The sequence below is a fragment of the Protopterus annectens genome, chromosome 6.part0, assembly GCF_019279795.1.
Source record: "Protopterus annectens isolate FY-2018-M chromosome 6.part0, PAN1.0, whole genome shotgun sequence".
NCBI classification, from domain to species: domain Eukaryota; kingdom Metazoa; phylum Chordata; order Ceratodontiformes; family Protopteridae; genus Protopterus; species Protopterus annectens.
In genome coordinates, this window is record NC_056737.1 from 142,994,484 (window position 1) to 143,013,627 (window position 19,144).

The following is a 19,144-nucleotide window of genomic DNA, read 5'->3' on the forward strand; positions in this document are numbered from 1 at the left end:
ACGTAAAAAAAAAAAAAAAAAATACCAAAAAATCAATACCAAACTTTTAATATAAAACAAACATAAAAGTAACTGGTGAGCACTTTCGTTCAAAGTGAACTTCTTCAGACCAAGTTACACATTCACTAAAAACACATTTAAATAACATTTAAAATCACATGATTAATTGCCTCAGTGCTTTAACCCTTTCTTCTTCAATACATTGATGCCAGGAAAAGCGCTTCCATTTAACCTAACCTGCCAACAATATTCTTTCCAGTCGAGATCCTCTTCAGCATTTCACCTTACAACCTGATCTATTACTATAAACAAAAACTTATTACTGGAATTATCATGCAAATGGCAGGAAACAGTGTGCTTAACCAAGGCATTAGTGCTATCATTCCTATTTATAGCCTTAGATGCTCATAAATTCTAAAATAAAAAGCATCTAGTAGTTCTTCCTAAGTAGAAAGCTGGACATAATTTGCACAATGCTAAGTAAACTGCAAATTTTGATTAGCAATCAAAATGCCCACTTAACTCATAATTCCTGGCTGAAATCCTAACTTTAGAAACCATCATAATTAGGGGACAATGATTACAATTGCCACATCTAAACATCCGTGTAGAATTATGAAAATTTAAACTGTCAGCTTTCTTATAAAAATGTTCCTTCAAAATTTATCCTCTGTCATAAAACCAGGCATCTCTCCCATTACTTTTTGGATATTCAAAAAATTGGATAAAAACTTCCAATTTTTATTTATTTATCCATTTAACACCTGTCTCATCCACTGAATTATTCAACATACAAGCTAATGAGTAGTCTTTTTTTTTCACTGTTCACATTATTATGCTCACTACTGCCGCTTTGTAATATCACTCTATCAAAGACTTTATTTAGCATATATACTGGATATACTCTCTTACTAAACCTGTTTTTCAAAACTTCACATTCAACAATAAAGGACTCCCCAACCTCTGTCAACCTAACTTTATCAAACTGACTATTAACAATATTATTTTTCAATTTAGCATTGTGCATACTATAGCTCAAAAAATTGCTTTGTACTGGCTTCTTATATATTCTAGTGCTTAACTTATTCAATTTAAGCACATTCAAGTCCAAATAATAGACTTACTATCAAAATTAAAGGTGAATTTCAAAAACTGACACTGAATTCAAGTAATTCATAAATGCACGAAGAGCTGCTTCAGTTCCCTTGCAAATAAAAAAAAACAAAAAACAAATCATCAATAAACCTTTTATAAATTATAGTACTATAAAATTCAGATTCAGAAATTAATTCCTTCTCCCAACCCATCATGAAAACATTGGCATAGCTGGGAGCCTGTTTTTGTTACAAAAACAGGATAACATTTAAAGGAACATTTTTATAAGAAAGGTGACAGTTTAAATTAAAATGATTCCATAGGGATGTTTAGATGTGGCAATTGTAATTATTGTCCCCTAATTATGATGGGTTCTAAAGTTAGAATTCCAGACAGGAATTATGAGTTAGTTTTAAGTGGGCATTCTGATTGCAAATCAAAATGTGTAGTTTACCTAGCATTGTGCAAGTTATGTCCAGCTTTCTACACAGGAAGAACTACTAGTTGCTTTTTATTTTAGAATTTATGTGCATCTTAGATCTATAAATAGGGATGATAGCACTAATGCTTTGGTTAAGCACATTGTTTCCTGCCGTTTGCATGATAATTCCAGTAATACGTTTTTGTTTACAGTAATAGATCAGCACCCACCTGTTTTCATAATTTACAACCTGAAGAGGATCTTGACTGGAAAGAATGTTGTTGACAGGTTAGGTTAAATGCATGTACTTTTCCTGGTGTCAGTGATGGGGAGAATTTCAAAGTAGTATTGAAGAAGAAAGTGTTAAAGCACTGAGGCGATTGATCATGTGATTTTAAATGATGTTGTTTAATGTGTTTTTAGTGAATGTGTAACTTGTCTGAAGAAGTTCACTTCAAACGTTATGTTCATTTAAATATCTGTTTAAAGCTTCTTCAATTTTTTTCCAGCCTTTTGTTTATGTTGATATCCTTCCTCAGTGTTTTATTTTAACCAGGTTTGTATGCAGTTGTCTGATATGCTCCTGTAGTTTGTTGGAAGTCATGTCTGAAGGTTGTATTGCTTTTTGCTGAACAGCTGCAGAACCTTTCCCAGTCAGTGTTTCTTCACTTTTTGTAGCTGATTTTTTCCCCGATCTTCAGATTTCTTTATTCCTGGCATCCAGACAGTGCACTTACTAGCCAGTTACTGAAATTTACCCATACACACAAGTCTACTGGCCTCCTCTGCTGAGTTTTAGGGTATCTAGAAACAAGCTGTTACTCAGTGTGCAGCCATATTGGAAGTCCTAGTTCCAACTCTGACTACCATACCAATTATATACTTGTGTAGGAGTCCCTTATTTTCTTTGCCAGTGGTTCTAAGTATAATGCAGATAAAGGAGAAATGGGACACCCCTGCCTGGTTCCTCTGTTCAAGCAGAATTTGAGAGAGAAACCTATATACTTTTAATTTTCACCTGCAGTCCCTCATATGTCCTCCTGATCAACCTTATAATTTTATCAGGGAATGTAAATGGTTCCATTGACCTGCTCATAAAGTCCCAGCTTACGCTCTCAAAAGCTTTTTCTGCATCAAGACCCACCACCAGCAGTGGTATTTTCTTACATTCTGCTTCCTTATGGATCATCAGTGTTCTGTTAATTTTGTCAAATGTTTGCCTCACCTCCACAAAACCACATTGATCCATATCTGTCCATTTTGGCATCACCTGTGCCATTCATTTAGCCATTACTGAGTAATCATGGCTTAGTATTGAAATGTGCATGTATGAAGCTAGATCTGATGGATCTTTACCCTCTTTAGGTATTACAGCTACCACTGCTTTCTTCCAGGATTTTGGTGCTTCTCCTCTTAAAATACTGTTAAACAAAGCCTTCGAGCTTTCATTTGTCTCTCCTAGCTTCCAGACTTCTACAGGCATACCATATATTCCTGGAGACGTTCATGTCGTTAGGTTATACATATCCATTTTTATCTCATCTTCTGGGTTCAGGTGCCTAGGTATGGAGACATTTCCCTATGCTACATTTGGTTGGGGACACATGGCTGAAGTGACTTTCAGTTGAAGAGATATATGGCTAATGTAGTTCCTAACCTGAAACTTCATTAACTGAATGCACAGGAGGACTAATGTCCATGGCCCCCCCAAGGCAACATGAAACGGCAAGAAGTATGGCGTCGGCAACAGCATGGCTATGGACCATGTCAGTGGCAGTAAAAATACAGTGCATAATGTGCAGTACTTTTATAATTGGTGTGTTTGTGAATCACTACCATGTCATATTATCTACAGAATCTTATCTAAAACACATATTGGAGCCTAAATGACTACAATAGTATGCAGGATATTCTTCATGATTTAGCACACTTTTACATGTTGTAGTTACATAAGCATGTACTGTACACTTAGCACAATTCTCATTACTTCTTCTGCCCCCATGCACTTGGTTATTAAACCTGTGGTCATGTTAGTTTGTGCTTCTGTTTGCCCACAGGGAATTTATAACAGGCATATTTCTCTGCATCTGAATGTCACTTCAGTCATGTGTCCCCAGCCAGCTACCACATAGAAATGTCTCTCTGCCTAGGTGTCTCATCCCCATTTCCTCCTATCCTGTTAGTAATTGAGCCTCATCTACCTATAACCTTGGCATACTTAATTTTTCCATAAACGTTTCTATTTGTAAATTTTCTTGATTTCCATATTTCTCTGCTTTATTCGGACTTTCATAGAATTTCCAAAATATTTCTAATGCTTCTGCAGGATCTCTTGATATATTCATTGTTTTATGCTCTGTAAGCTTGGTGACAGACCTTTCTACTTTCTGTTCCTGAGTCATTGTGCTAAACATTTTCTGCTCTAGATTTATCAAAAAACAGTTGCTTAACATAAATCTTTCTAAACTCATGCATATTATTGAGGTGTAATCCCTTATTTTCTCCTTGGTGTTCTGCAGTTGCTGCCCCTCTTGTTCTGTGAGATTCCCCCTATCATGCACTACTTCAGCATTTGTCAGTCCTAAATAATTTATGGTTTAGAAGTAACAACATCTCCCTTTCTTTTATTTCCAAGCTGTTTTTAAATTCCACTTAATTTTATCCCATTCCATAGCTATATTTTCAGAAAAAAATTCAGTTCAATCTTATAGCTCCCGAATAATTTCCTCTACCCATTCCTTAAATTCCATTCTTTTCAACAGATAGGTGGGAAAGCACCTGTGTCTCATTTTTATTTCATTGCCCTGTGTTTTTATTATTTATTATGGGCGCATGATCTGAAATAGTTATTGGGTGTGTGTATCAGGACCTTCAATTAAATGCACACATTCCTGTGAAATGTAAATTCTGCCTAGCGTGTTTTTTGTATCTTGGGGAATAATATGTACATTAATTCTCTGAATCCATATCTTCCATGCCAAATATTTTCATAAATTCTTCAAAAAATCTATCCTCCTTTGTTATATTTTTCCTTCTCGTCCCACCAACACGTCTTCACTGTTGCAAATCAAATTCCAGTCCCCGCTTGTAATATTCCTTGCTAAAAGCTGATTTCTTCCAGAATTTCGTAAACTCCATTATAGCAGTTTTAGGTTACTGTAAATACATGGCGGTTGTAATACTCTTCCCTTGCCAGTAGCCCCCAAGCACTAAATATCTACCATTGCTATATTTATCATCTTCTATCACTATTTCAGTTCTCTTGCAATTAATATAATTTAAGTACTCCTGTTTCTTTGTCTCCGGTATCAAATTCACATGTTCAGTTCTTGCCAAGTGCGTTTCCTGTAGCATAGTAATTTGGAGTCTACACTTGAGTCCACTCCTCTTTCTTTTTTATATTTGTCTGTGAGACCATTCATAGAGATTACAGAAACCATCATTGTATTAAAAATTATTTCCACCTTTTATATATAACAGCTGTTTTGTTAAATGTCTAGTTCCAGTTTTTACATTGATATACTGTTTGGCAGGTTTATCTTTTATACATTTTTCTTGTCATATCTATTTGAGCCTGTCACATCTTACAAAACATTTTGTTTTATTGAAACTCCTAAAACAAAAAAGCACACCCCCCAATAGCTCCCTAAAACCTATTAACGTAATACCAACACACAAAACTATGTACATCTTCAAATCCAAAAGCTTTACCCTCCTAATGGGAAAAAATGTTCCAAACTGACAGCCACACTCAGACGTGAATTAATCTAAAAGAATGATTATCCATACTAAGATGCATGTTCCAGCTTCTGCTTCTGCTAAGTGCTGTCAGGTTTTGTCTTATATTTATAGCTCTCCCAGCTAGGTAAACACTTGTAATGCTTTCAGAGAACATCCTGTTCTAGCCATTTCTCTTGTCAGATTGTCTTCTGGAGACAGAGACATGAGGACCAGCTACAGAATTGCTACTAAGTATACATTTATTTGCTAGAAAAAAAGCCTTATCAGTTTTTTCCATTTACTTGCTTTCTCTTAAACTTTGTTGCTAGATGAAGCTGAGTGCCTTAATGCAGTCATTCACCTATGCGAGAATAGGAAGCGGCACAAAAATATTTCTTTTGTCATGCTCATTTAATCAGACTCTTCTATTTATTTATTTTACATTGCAGTACCTACATTTCTTAAAACTGAACAGGGAGAGAGCGAGAGAAGGGAGAAAAGACACAGGAACACAGGTTTGCATTAGTATCCCCATTACACTTAAAAACAACTGAGAAAACTTTACCTTATCGCATGCACTACAAAAATAGTGCGATTACAAAAAAAATTGTTTTACTTGGTTAATTTTCTTCCTGCTCTTCCCCTCTTCTAAGTATTTTTCTGATCATTAATAACATACAAGGTAGGGCATATGCTTTTAGAGTCCCTTACAAGTTTAACCAAGTCCAAAAAAAAGTCCAATATTTCCAGATTTTCTAGCTTTATCATGTATCACAAATATAATTGTTTTGTAATCACCATTTGTCAATTTCCAAGTTATTGGTTTTGTTCCTGTCAATCTTCATTTCCCAGATCCTGTCTCTGCTTATTTTTTAATGTACTCTTGATTCTTCTTTTTTCCTTTTCTCAAGCATTTTCTGTTGAAACATTGGAAAAGGTTTCGTTTCACAGCTCACTTTTCGTTGGACAGACTTTTGTATTTCCTCCTCAGGATGTACTTCATTAAAAATGTTGTCCTTCCAGGGAAGACTATTTTGAAGATAGCTGGGTACAGCAGTTTGAATCTCACACCTGCTTCTCAACATTTCCTGAAAAGTGGTATAGATTTATTACTCTTCTGCCTGGTGTACGAGTAATCATGCTCCACAAATACTCAGCTGTCTCATACTTTAGTACTGTGTCCTCCTGCCACAGTTTTGTCAGAATCAACTCCTTCTGCTGGTAGGATTGCATCTTTGCAGTTAAAGGTCAAGGTTGCTTTCTCATAGTCAGGTTTGGAGCATTCACATAATGTGCCCTTTCAATTAACAGCTCCTGCTGTGGAATAAGAGTCCAGTTGCGTATTTGTTCTTTCATAAAATTAATACAATTTGTTCCTTCCAGCTTCTCTGGTACATCAGAAAAATCTCGTTTTCCCTATGTACTATGTCTTCTAATGCTATTATTTTTTGAAACATCTCTTCCTGAGCAGTCTCATATTCGGGTAGCCTTTTCTTCATTTTGCAGTTTTATCATCTCTTCTGAATATCTGTTTAAAGCTTCTTCCATTTTTTCCAGCCTTTTGTTGCTCGAGTTAATATACTGTTAGCAATTCATTTATTTTAATCAGGTCTGTGTGCAGTTGTTTTATACTTTCCTCTATATTACTGGAAGTCATGTCTGGAGCTTGAACTGCTTTTTGCTGAACAGCTGCAATATTTTTGAGTCTGTGTTCCTCACTTTTTGAAGCTGATTTTCCTTCAGGTCCTCTATTTCTTTTTTTCCTGGCATCCAGGCAGTGCACTTACTAACCAGTTACTGAAATTTACCCTGAAGTATAAATCCACTGGCTTTCTCTAAGTTTCTGTTTTACCAGTGGGAGAGCTATAATTAAACTGTTACTCATTGTGCAGCCATCTTGAAAGTCTGGGGGCATACATTTCGTAAGTATGAACAGCACAAAAAAAATTCTTTATAACCATAACCATTTCTCAGCTTATTGGAGAATCTGCAGATTTTTAAGATTTATGTGGAAAACAGCTTGCTGAATCTCAACTAAACACAGATCCAGTTGAATACATGGGATAAAGGGATGAAGTCTTGGCTGTAACCCAGATGGCCAGACTTTGATTAGAGCCTTAGATGTTGAAGGAGTTGGAGGAGGGGAGGATGTGTGCAACCAGTGACCGCATGTATGCATGCTATTGTGTGAAAGTCTTTTAGCCCACTCCTCAGCTGAAGAAGCTGTGTTTACCAGTGCCAGTACATACCAGCAGCAGTAGGGCTGTGATGACTGCATGCTTGTCAACCAGCTCTTGCTGTATTCAGTGCTGTTTGTGCATGATGAGGAACATGCACTGAGGCTGTTAATGCAAGCTGAAGTAATCCATCGCTGTAAACATCCTGGGTTATGGCAAGAAATTCTGTCAATGTAGACCTCTTGTGATTGTTTCCTAGTCAATTTGGGAAATGAATGGACCATTTGGTCGTGGAAAGGCTGATTGCTATCAGGCAGCAGGGAAGAAAAAATATATATAGAAGATTACACATAGCTGTGAAGGGCATGAAAAAGAACTGTATTAGAGAGTTATTGAATATTTTTTTTCCTTGTTAACAGTAACAGTGTAACATCATGGATATAGTGTGTTCAGCATTCACACACAGAAAGGAATCTTAACAGCCACAACGTTAGGAGATGTGCTGTGGAGTACATAGAGACCCGTAGTGTCTCATGGCTAAACCAAAGAGAAGTTAAATTATTATTTCCTACATGAATCACTGTACCACAGAAATGCAATATGCTTTGCATAGTATGTGCACTTTCAAAAAAAAAAGGCTAAGGAACAAATACTTGTAGCAAGACAAAGGGGGTATTTACTGTTATTCTGCTATTCTGCTACATTTATCCTTTGTTTGCAGTGTGTAGACGTCGCCTATGAAAAATGCAAATGAGATGTAATTGGTATGTTTTGGGAGGTATGATTGTCACTGCACAATGGCGGCACAGTGGCTCAGTAGGTAGTGTTTTTGGCTCACAGAGAGAGGTTTCTAAACTGGTTCTTGTGGGGTGCCTTCTGTGTGGAGTCCCAATGTTCTCACTTTGTTCATCTGGGTTTTTTTCCAGGTAGATGTTCTTTGTGTTTCACTGTTGCAGTCATTACATTTGGGTTATCTGCTTGCAGTAGCCCTCAGTCGGCCTGATTAATAAAGTCTTGGGTCCTGTGTTGGTTGCTGTCCCTTCCTCCATGACATCAGGTCGTCAGGGGTATAAAACATGCAGCCGACACCATTATATCAGTCTTTCTTGCCGTGCGGTGCCCGAAGCAGAAGCAGTTCGCAAGTACCGGTCGGCCGACTCCTGAAATTTTCACTTTCGAGTTTCAGAACCGAAGTCTTCAACTAAAGCTAAGTACCCCATTGGAGAAACTTTTTCTTGCTCCTTACTGATGTCAGTAAAAGTTAATAATTGCATTACTTGTGGAAAGCAAATACCTGACAAAGATTTTCATTCATACTGTATTCCTTGCCTAGTCCCTGACCACGACGTACCTTGCTGTCGGTTTTCTGCCTTATTTAATCAGTGTACTATCCGTAGTCGTTATATTTTCGCCTCTAAATACTTCGGTTCTCAGTTCAATTATCCAGAAATTTCATTGGTTAGTCATCCGACTACCGGGATTCTGAAAAAAACGCAAAGATAAAGAGGCCGCCTAGGTCCATAGCTGCCTACAACGCTTCTATTAAGCCAGTCGCCAGTTTGCTGGTACTCAGTGAAGCGCTTTCGCAGCCCCTGATACAGCTACTTCTGATTCGCAAGCCTCTACTGAGACCCATTCGGAGTCCAGTATGCTGCGAGCTGCTTCAACTGTGGAACCTGGGGATATCTCTACCTTGGATGGGTCCGGAGCCGCTGTACAGGCACCGGCTTCTGATGGTGTATTCAGGCCTACGGACTTGCATATTAAACCGATGCCTCCTTCTTCATTTAGGCCTAAATCTCGAACCATGCCTAAGAAACCGATGCCCAGGCCGCATGCACAGGCCTCTATGCCTAAAAAACAAATAAGAATGGCTGAAGATTTTATCACTCTAAGGGGAAGCCAACCTCCCCCTTCTAAGAGGCCTAGGACTGAAGTTGTTTATGAATCTTCTGACCAGGATTCTGATTTCTTTGATTCTTCTGATGATCTGGATTTACCCTTATCTACTTACGAGGATTCCGATGCAGAGAACTCTGTTCCCTCTGCTTCCCCTCCAGAGGATTTTTCTTTTGGTGAAACCATGCATACTCTAAGGGAACATTTCCACTGTGAAAGCCAGGATTTTTCTGATTCGAAAAAGAGGCTTAGGGATTTCTTACTCCTGCCTCAGCATAGGCCTTTAGCTGTGCCTCCTATACTAGACGTTGTTGATGCCTTTTCGGAATCGAGTTTGGCCCCTGATTCTTTGCCTCCTACTCCCAGAAAACCTGACCGATATTACAGGGTTCCTGATTTACAGAAGTTGCTTTTTAAAAATCCTATTGCGGATCCAGGGACTATCTCACAGGGACCCAAGGGCATTAAGGCTTCTACTGCTAAAAATCCTTCCCCTTCTGATAGAGACTCCAGGGCGCTGGATAGATGGGGTAAGAAGGTTTACATTTCTACAAGTTTGACCATTAGGGCTTTAAACTTCCAGTTTCATATGTTAAAGTATCAACAACATGTTATTGGATTGCTTAAACAGAAAATTATGTTGATTCCTGACTGTGCTGAAAATAAAGAATTACAGGATTTAATGCATTCTGCTGAACAGGTTGGAAAACATACTTTGCAATGTGGATTTGATTCATTAGAGGCCTCTTGCAGGGCTGCATTTACTGGGTCTGTTCCCAGAAGGCATGCTTGGCTTAAGGAGCAATCTTTGCCTGATCATGCTAAAGCTAAACTATTGGATGCTCCCTTAAATCAGGACCGCCTGTTTGGCAACAAAGCTGAGGAAGTTCTTAAAAAAGATGGAAGATGAAGTTAAATGTATGCAAACTGTTAAATATTTCTTACAAGTTTAGCCTCCTGGATTTAGTAGGCATTGGCCCTCTAAGAATTTGTCCTTTCCAGCTCCTTCCAGGTCTTCTCAATCCAAACCTAGACACAGCAGAAATCCCAGGTTTCAGTCCCAGGGGACACACAAGACTAAGCAGTGGGGGGTTTCCACATGCAAATCTGGGAGTAGTAAGACTCCCCCCCCCCCCCTTGGAAAACTGTTTCAATGACTTGCTTTTAAAACTTCCAAGCACTTCAAAACTGAATGCTCCTTTAGGCGGAAAGATTGGTCTGCAGGCCAAAAACTGGGAACTCATTACCCAGGGCAAATTGGTTTTAAATATAGTGTCCCAAGGATACAGATTTCACTTCCACATGTTACCAACACCAAGCAGGTGGCCAGATCTACCCCCAAATCAGTGGGCAGAGGCCCAAAATCAAGTACTCTGTCTCTTAAGCATGGGGGCTATTCATTAGGTACCAGAAGAGGAAAAGGCACATGGTTTCTATTCGAGACTTTTCCTGGTACCCAGAAAAGACAATACATGGCATCCTATCCTGGACCTTTCTACATTAAACACCTATTTGGTGATTCCAAAATTCAAGATGCTGTCTCTTCACCAGCTGCTTCCTATGCTAGGCAAAGATGCATGGTTGGCAACACTAGACTTAAAAGAAGCATACCTGCACATCCCAATCAGGGAATCTTGCAGAAGGTACCTACGCTTCAAAGCAGGCTACATGCTCTGTCAGTTCTCTGCACTGCCCTTTGGCTTATCTACTGTGCCCAGGGTATTCACAAAGTGCCTAGTTCCAGTCATTGCATTTTGCAGGCAAAGAAATATTCAAATATACTCATACCTGGACGATTGTGTAATTCAGGCAGAAAGCCAGGATATACTTTTGAATTATCTGGCCTTTGTTCAAAGGGTGCTGACTTGTCTGGGGTACACCATAAATGAGAAGAAATCACACCTGGTACCCTGTCAGCAAATTATGTTCCTGGGAGCAAGCTTGAATACAGCTCCCAGATGGCTTTCCTCACGCCAGAGAAACTGATTAATTTGACAACCAACTTCAAACAAGTGGCCACAAAAACCCAGTTATCTGCAAGGTAAATACTGCAAGCCTTGGGGTTCATGGCCTCCTGCATTCTTCTAATTCCATATGCAAGGCTGTATATGAGGAAACTACAGTGGTATCTCAAAAGTCATTCTCAGGATCTAGAAGCAATGATTCCTTTCATACCTTGCCTACACCTAGAGTTCCTCTGGTGGGCAGAGGCCTGCCACAAAAACGGGACTACCATTCACACTACCCCTTGCCGTCCAAACCTTAAAAACAGACGCATTGGACTATGCATGAGGGGCTCTCCTGGTAGCAGGGAAGTGTATTCAGGGCAGATGGAACCCTAATCAAATGCACCTGCACATAAATCAAAAGGAAATGTTAGCTGTACAGAATGCGCTGACAGCCTTCAAGGACCACATTCTTCCAGGACAACTAATGGTAAAGACGGACAACACCACTGTCATGAGGTACATAAATAAACAGGGGGGTACACATTCTTATCTCCTCTGCAGGCTAGCCATGGCATTGTGGAACACATCCTTGCGCTACCAAGTGAATCTACAAGCTCAATTCTTGCCAGGAAAACTAAATACACTGGCAGACAGACTAAGCAGAAACCTCATGGACCCACACAAGTGGAAACTGGAACCATGGATTTTCAACATGTTGACAAGAAAATGGGGGACTCCAGATATAGACCTGTTTGCCTTTCCCCAGAACCATCAATTGGATAAACTTTGCACAAGGATTCCCCACAAGTTGGCTTGGAAAGTGGATGCTTTATCCTTCAGCTGGAAAAACATATCAGTTTATGCCTTTCCTTCTCTGCCTCTGCTCTCCAAGGTACTATTAAAGATCAAACAGGACAAGCCAAGGACGATGTTAATTGCACCAGACTGGCCATGCCAACACTGGTACCCCCTCCTGCACAGTGTGTCACACTTGGCCCCATGGCACCTGCCTCAGACTCCTTCCCTGTTGTCTCAGCAGGAGAACCAGATTCTGCACCTTCAGCTGCAAACCGTGAACCTAGCAGCCTGGCTAATTACCTAATCTGTCCTTTACCACCCCTCGGTAAATCAGTGATGGATATCATTTTAGAGGCAAGGAGGTCTAGTACTAGAAAATCTTATGCTGCAAAATGGAAAAAATTTTGTGCCTGGAACTAATCTCATGGTATGAGCGCAGCAGTGCCCAATTTACCTCAGATTTTACAATACTTGACTGAGATGCTTCATAAGGGCTTGTCCTTTTCCTCCATCAAAATTCATGCCTCAGCCACTTCAGCTCATTATAGCACAGAGCCTCCCCTCTTCTCTCACCCACTGCTCAAGCAGTTTCTCAGAGGGGCCAAAGGCCACCCAAGAGAGCTCCAACTCCAGCCTGGGACCTTAACTTTGTCTTGGAGGAACTCACTCTTTCTCCTTTCGAGTCAGCTGCTACTGCAGATTTAAAATTCCTTTCTTGGAAAACAGCTTTCCTTTTAGCAATCACTTCAGCAAGAAGGGTATCTGAATTACAGGCCCTTATGGCAGTGGAGCCTTTCATCATCTTTCATGTGGACATGGTGTCCCTCAGAACCAATCCCTCCTTCATGCCCAAGGTGGTATCCATTGTGGCTCTTAATCAGTCCATTCATTTACCTACCTTCTTTCCTAACCCTCAGAACAAAGGGGAATGGATACTGTACTCCTTAGATGTGCACAGACAACTTAGATTCTACTTGGACAGGATTAAACCTCAAAGGAAATCTTAACAACTGCTGATGGCATTTGCTGCAGGGACAGAGGAGAAAGCTATTTCAAAATGAATAGGCCACTGCATTCATTTCTACTATAAGCACCATGGTAAACCTATCCCACAGGGCATCAGACCCCATTCAACCAGGGCTGCATCTACCTCTACAGCCTTTCTCAGGGGCGTCCCTACCAGGGACATCCTAGAAGCTGCTACCTGGAGATCTGTACATACTTTTACCAAGCATTATCATTTGCCAAATTTCTCTAAATCCAGAGCTGGCTTTGCCACTGCAGTCTTGCTGGGCCTTATAGCTGGTCCTAATTCTATTTAAATTCCTCCTCCCAACCTTAGCTTTGGGAATCTACCCAAATGTAATGACTGCAACAGTGAAACACGGAGAACATAGTACAGTTGTGTACACTTACCATAAATGTAGATGTTCGAGTGTATTCACTGTTGCAGTCCTGGTTACCCTCCCTCCAGCCCCCTTTCTTTTTTGTCTATACCTCTACTCTCCCTTACTATGCTCAAAAGCTTTTTGGTGTATTTGCTTTTTTGTTGGAGGTATATCCTTGTATTTATAGATTTAATTGCTTCCCATTAGGGGGGGCACGTGACATCTGGGGAAAGAAAAACTGATGTAATGGCGTCGGCTGCATGTTTTATACCCCTGATGACCTGACGTCATGGAAGAAGGGACAGCAATCGACGCAGCACCCAAGACTTTGTTAATGAGGCCGACTGAGGGCTACTGCAAACAGATAACCCAAATGTTATGACTGCAACAGTGAATACACTCAAACATCTACATTTATGGTAAGTGTACACAACTGTACTTTTCTCCTACAGATGGTCATACAGTAGGTGGGTTGGAGACTTTAAATTGCCCGTAGGTGTTAGTGTGGGTATGTGTGGTATGAAAAACCAACTATGGCAGGGCTAGCAGCAGGTCTGTCTAAAGATTGACTGCAGGTGATCGTCCCTTTTGAAGTGACACACTGAATCCATGTGGAAAAAAAAAAGAAAAAAAGGTTGGTGGATGGATGGATAACATTGCATACTCATTATTACAAAGTACATATTTTCTTGAATGTCTTTAATTTCTTGCATTGTTCACCCACAACTTGCCTACATAGCAACAAGTTATAGCAGCCATAGTTTGAATTTATCTTGAAATTTTTATACCAAGTCATTCTAAGGAGCTATTAACGGAATATTCACTGCACCTAAAGCCATTTTAACACTGTAGGATTTTGGTCATCTTAGCAACTTGACTTTTTGAAAGGGGGATCGGAAGGACTGCAGTACTGTTCTAGCCTCAAGAAAAGGCTTGGGATTGGCATAATGCCCACTTTCATTACTTATATTTTTGTGGCAGCAGCTTGATAAATATTAATGTGCATGTGTTTGTGTATATGTGCATACATTTTTTTTTTTTAGCATCTGTAAGAATACATTTTGGATAACGCAAGCTTGCCCATACCTTTAGTAACATTTGCCCATAGTAATTGTGGTCTCACAATGCAGCCCATGGAATGCAACAGCATTAAAACCTACATATTACCAATAGTTAATAAACACCACTCCATTTCTATCAAAAAACATAAAAAGCAAATTAAGCATTTTTCTGTACATTGTCATGTCATGACTCCATTTGTCACATCCCCTTTCTTCAGTACGCTAAGTAACTTTTTGGTCACACAACTGCAGAAGCAGGGCAAAAACCACAGAGCCAAAAAACTTTTTAGTGTTGTTGCAGCATTTCACTAAAACAATATTGTCAATCTGCATGTACAGTTCCAAGAAGGCAACAAAAAAGTGTGTTCCCAGCTCACTCTCCATTCCAAGCCAAGTAACACTACCACTAATTACACATTCTGAATGATAAACCTCCACAAATCGTGCTGTTAGAGCAATTTGCTGTTTGATTGAGGATTTAGTGAAGGTGACTGAGAGATGCACACACTGGCAGTGAGAATAACATAGCTGTGACTGTAGCAGGTCTTCCTCATATTGTTTACAGCTTGACCATGCTCAAAGCTTTATAGTGTGAGGATAGCACTGGACTATGTGAAAATAGTTTTCAGTGTTTGTAGACTGCTTTGCGTAGTTAGATTGTTGTACCTTGTCTTTGAAACCATTTCTGTCATCTTCCTATTTCAGTCCCTTTTCTCTCAGTTGCATAGATAACTGTGCTTAGCATTTCTTTAAAAGGCTGCTCTTACCTATTTGCTTTGTTGTCTTCATTCTTCCAGAAACTAGGTCTCTCGAGCTACTTTTCAGTAGGGTGAGATCGTATTCGCTTACTTTAAAGAAGGATAAATACTTTCAATTTTCTATTTCACTCAGTCTTTTCATTCATTGCATAATTCCCTTACTATGTTTTACTACCTTTCATATTGCCTGCTTATCAGTTTTGGCTACTTCCCATATCTTGCGCTGCTGTTTCCCTTTTTACTGTGTATTATACACCATTCTAATTTTCTTCCAAGGCTAATTACTTTCCATTTCTTTTTAATGAATGTTACTTGCCATATTTCTGGTCATTCTCAACATTTTCAAGTTGCCTTTGGCATTTGTGGTACTGATTTCATTTCTAAAACTGCATTGTTAAGCTTTTTAAAGTTTTGCAAAGCCAGTTTTAAAAATCATCTGCAGAATCCTGTGCTGTTTATTGCTGTCTTAGACTACCTTACCCCATTGTACCTGAAATGCAGTGTTGTCCTTGTGTAGCATGTGCCTACTTGTGAATTATTGCACGTTTAATGATATTTTGCTACATTAGCACAAATTAACATTATTGCTTCTTAGCATGATAGAGTTCTGGATCTAGTTTAGCTGCATCATTAATTATTCTTGCTATTTCAATTAAAATGCTTCTTTAATTATTACTCTCTTTAGACAAAAACAGTTGGATTGCTTGATGCTGATATTTATGGACCTTCCATTCCCAGAATGATGAATTTGAAAGGAAATCCAGAACTAACAGACAGTAAGCTGATGCTTTTTATCCACGTGTGGCTTAATAGTTTAATGCTGATAAAATACTTATAATTTTGAACATGTTTTTTCTAAAGATGTTTAACACACCTGATTTCAACGCATATTAGATTTCACAACAGAGTTGTATAGGTACATCATACACTTTTTTTGTATTTATATAACATTCTAATAACATTTTCACAGATTGATACTGTGACACTTGCCTACAACCTGAGAAGTCTCCTTGATAGGTCATTGCTTGCAAGTGGCACTTGTTCCAGTTTGTAAATACTGCATTCAGAGATGTCTGTGTAGCCATTCTGATAAAAGTTTTGAGAGGACACGTCCCTAGAACTTGATGGTTCTTTTTGTCACTTGCATAAATTTGATCTTGATCCTTGCTTTAATCAGTGAAGTCCTGCTTTGTATTCTAAAAGACCCAGCGACACTAATGTCAGTAAGTGCTTGTGTGGTCATTGGCTTATCAGCCAAAACCTACACCAGCATTGCTTGTACTAGTTGTCAAAATGAAGGGATGGAATCAGCGACAGAATGAGAGTGGTATTGCTGGGTCTTAATTCATTCCGAAGTCTTGGTGAGTATCTTCATGTGCTGGGCCCCCCTTTATAAAACATAACTAAGATAAGCTATATTTTCAATATACTGGAGAAAAGTAGTTCAGAAAATAAAAAAAAAGATTTGTGTGTGCAGGTACCAGCATAAATATAAGTACCCTCTCCTTGTATATGCACTGGTGCCATGACTGGAAAAAAGGCAGTGAAAAATACTCAGAAAATGGAACCATTTCTTTGTTAGTGCTAGGCCATGCTAAGTTTGAGGGTAGTCACCTGTGCAGAGAAGTGATATTTCACTAAAACCTAGAAACTGATAGGCCACACAAGAAACAGAGACAATAAAGGTGGCCCTTGAGGATAAGGAAGAGGTTGAATTTTATTATACAACAAACCCAAAATTTGCACACACAGGAGTTGCCGCAAGAGTAAAAAATAAATTGAGAAAATGAAAATATTTGTACAAGAAAAACTGTTAAAAGCTGCAATTAATAATTTGTTAGTTACTACAGCAGATAGAAACAAAACAGTACCTGGATGTAGAAACAGGGTCTATGTTTACCAATCAAAGGAAACGGGCCTTGAACAGCTTCTCATTGAACACTAATCAGCAAAAGTCCATTTTAGCGTGCAGTCACATCACCATAAAGTAAACCATCGAACAGTCATAGTTGGTCAAAATACATGAAACTGAAGGTAGGATGGACTTAGCGGTATTGTAGGGATAAGGAAATCTGCCCTTTCCCTACTGTAGTGTGCCTGAGTTGGTATATATAATTAACGGTCGTATGGGGGGGGGCACAACCCCCAACAACCAGGGGGATTCGGTGAACACCAGAATGTACCAGTTGCCCCACATCATTCTCCTTGTACCAGTTTCTAGTACCTGACCCCAGTCACTCTGTTCTTTAGCAGTCATACTACCAATTGCAGGAACAAGGCAGAAAAAGTTGTCCTGGACCCAAACTCATGAAAACAAAACAGGAAAACTGTGTCCAAAGCCTGACCAGTAATAGAGTAAAAATCCACCAAAAAAATGACTACAAAATCATTTATTATTTCTTCAGTCATACTACCAATCCCATATAATGCCTGTCTTTCCTTTGTACTCCCTTTGCAGGCTCTGATATTAAATTCCTTATTGTTGAGTTGGGGAACACTCCTGAGTGCTGGGAGGAGGCATTTGTGAGGTAGAGGAAGGGGGATAAACCACATATTTGCTCAACTTTTTGTGGTTTTGTTTGCTGTTCATGCTTTGGAAAAAGGAGATAAGATCTGAGTCACTCATGCTCATTTTAGGTAACCATGCTGTAATGTGTGTTGATAGGTAGGATAGAATGTGCTTCTTTGCCCTCTGTCAATCCCACATCACTTCTGCAGACTGTGCAGCCATCTGGGACATCACCTTTATATTCACTGACCTAGCAGGAAGGTGATTCCCTTACCTGCATTTGAAGTAATCTCTGGGATGAAGGACGAGTGAGGTCAGCCTACTGAAGATCTTAGAATGAAGCACATACATGATTGATCTCATTGCCATAAAGTACAGTGTATTTCTTCCCCTTTTCTTCAGAAGGATAAGACTTTCCCCTGCCACTGAGCTGAGAATCACAGGTGTGAAAGTCACTGCATGCCTTGCCATTGCTCCTTTCTAACAGATTGCCTTCTGGTTATATTCAAAGACAAATGACCATAACTCATCTTTGTTGGCCTTCGTGGCTATGAAAGGTGTGATTTCAAGCTTTCATATCCCTGATAATAAAGAAATTTCTTTTTGTACATACCCAGGGAGCTCTTATGAAGCCCATCTACTGGTCTGGTTACTATGGTAGTTGCTCTGATTCTACCAGACTTCGCAGCTGAGGGTACTATGGTGAATTACGATGCCAGCTAGGCAGGCTTACAATGTGAAGTGGAACAGTTTCTCAAGTTGGACATTTGCAGAACGATGGTTTAAGATTTTAACCTCATAAATACAGGGTTTGATTCTGGTTTATGGTTGTTGGTAAGGCTTATAATCTGCAGACTGAACCTAGTATCTAGCTGTGAACCTATGAGATGGTTCTGTTCTAAGCCATCCATTTGAATTGAGAGCTTGGTTATTCCACAGTTGAAGTCCCTTTTTTTCACCATTTTGGCATATCACTGCTTGTAGACTGCAGAACTATTGCACAGCATAGGTTTTCAAGCAATTCCTCAAAATATTGTATCTTTAGGTACCTATGGAAGACTTCATGCTGTCACTGGAGCTTCAGTTTCATGACTGACGAGAAGTCCCATCTTGAGGTAGCTGATTGAGATGATATGAAGGCTTTCTTTTGAAAGGTGTGCATTGTTTTTGATTTTGTGGCCATGGCCTTCACTTTTGAAGCATTTTGGTGTGGCATGCTATCAGTTTGAGTAAATTGTACTTCATCTTTTGAAAGGATTGGGTGTGCCATGGTGCTGACAGACTCCTGATCTTGGAGCTGCATACCCTGATTTATAAGAGACCTTATTTGATCTTTAATGGGGATTGGATATTTGATAGGACTCTTACA

At 39.3% G+C, this 19,144-nt stretch overlaps 1 protein-coding gene across 2 annotated transcripts in view; it reads left to right on the forward strand.

Moving 5' to 3' along the window:
• The window catches only part of NUBPL (nucleotide binding protein like), an 864,344-nt gene that overhangs the window by 171,668 nt on the left and 673,532 nt on the right, over window positions 1-19,144 (forward strand). For both annotated transcript variants that reach the window (XM_044073881.1, XM_044073880.1), the window contains exon 4: window positions 15,952-16,042. In XM_044073881.1, the coding sequence (XP_043929816.1) occupies window positions 15,952-16,042 (91 nt within the window). The remainder of the gene's footprint in view (window positions 1-15,951; window positions 16,043-19,144) is intronic.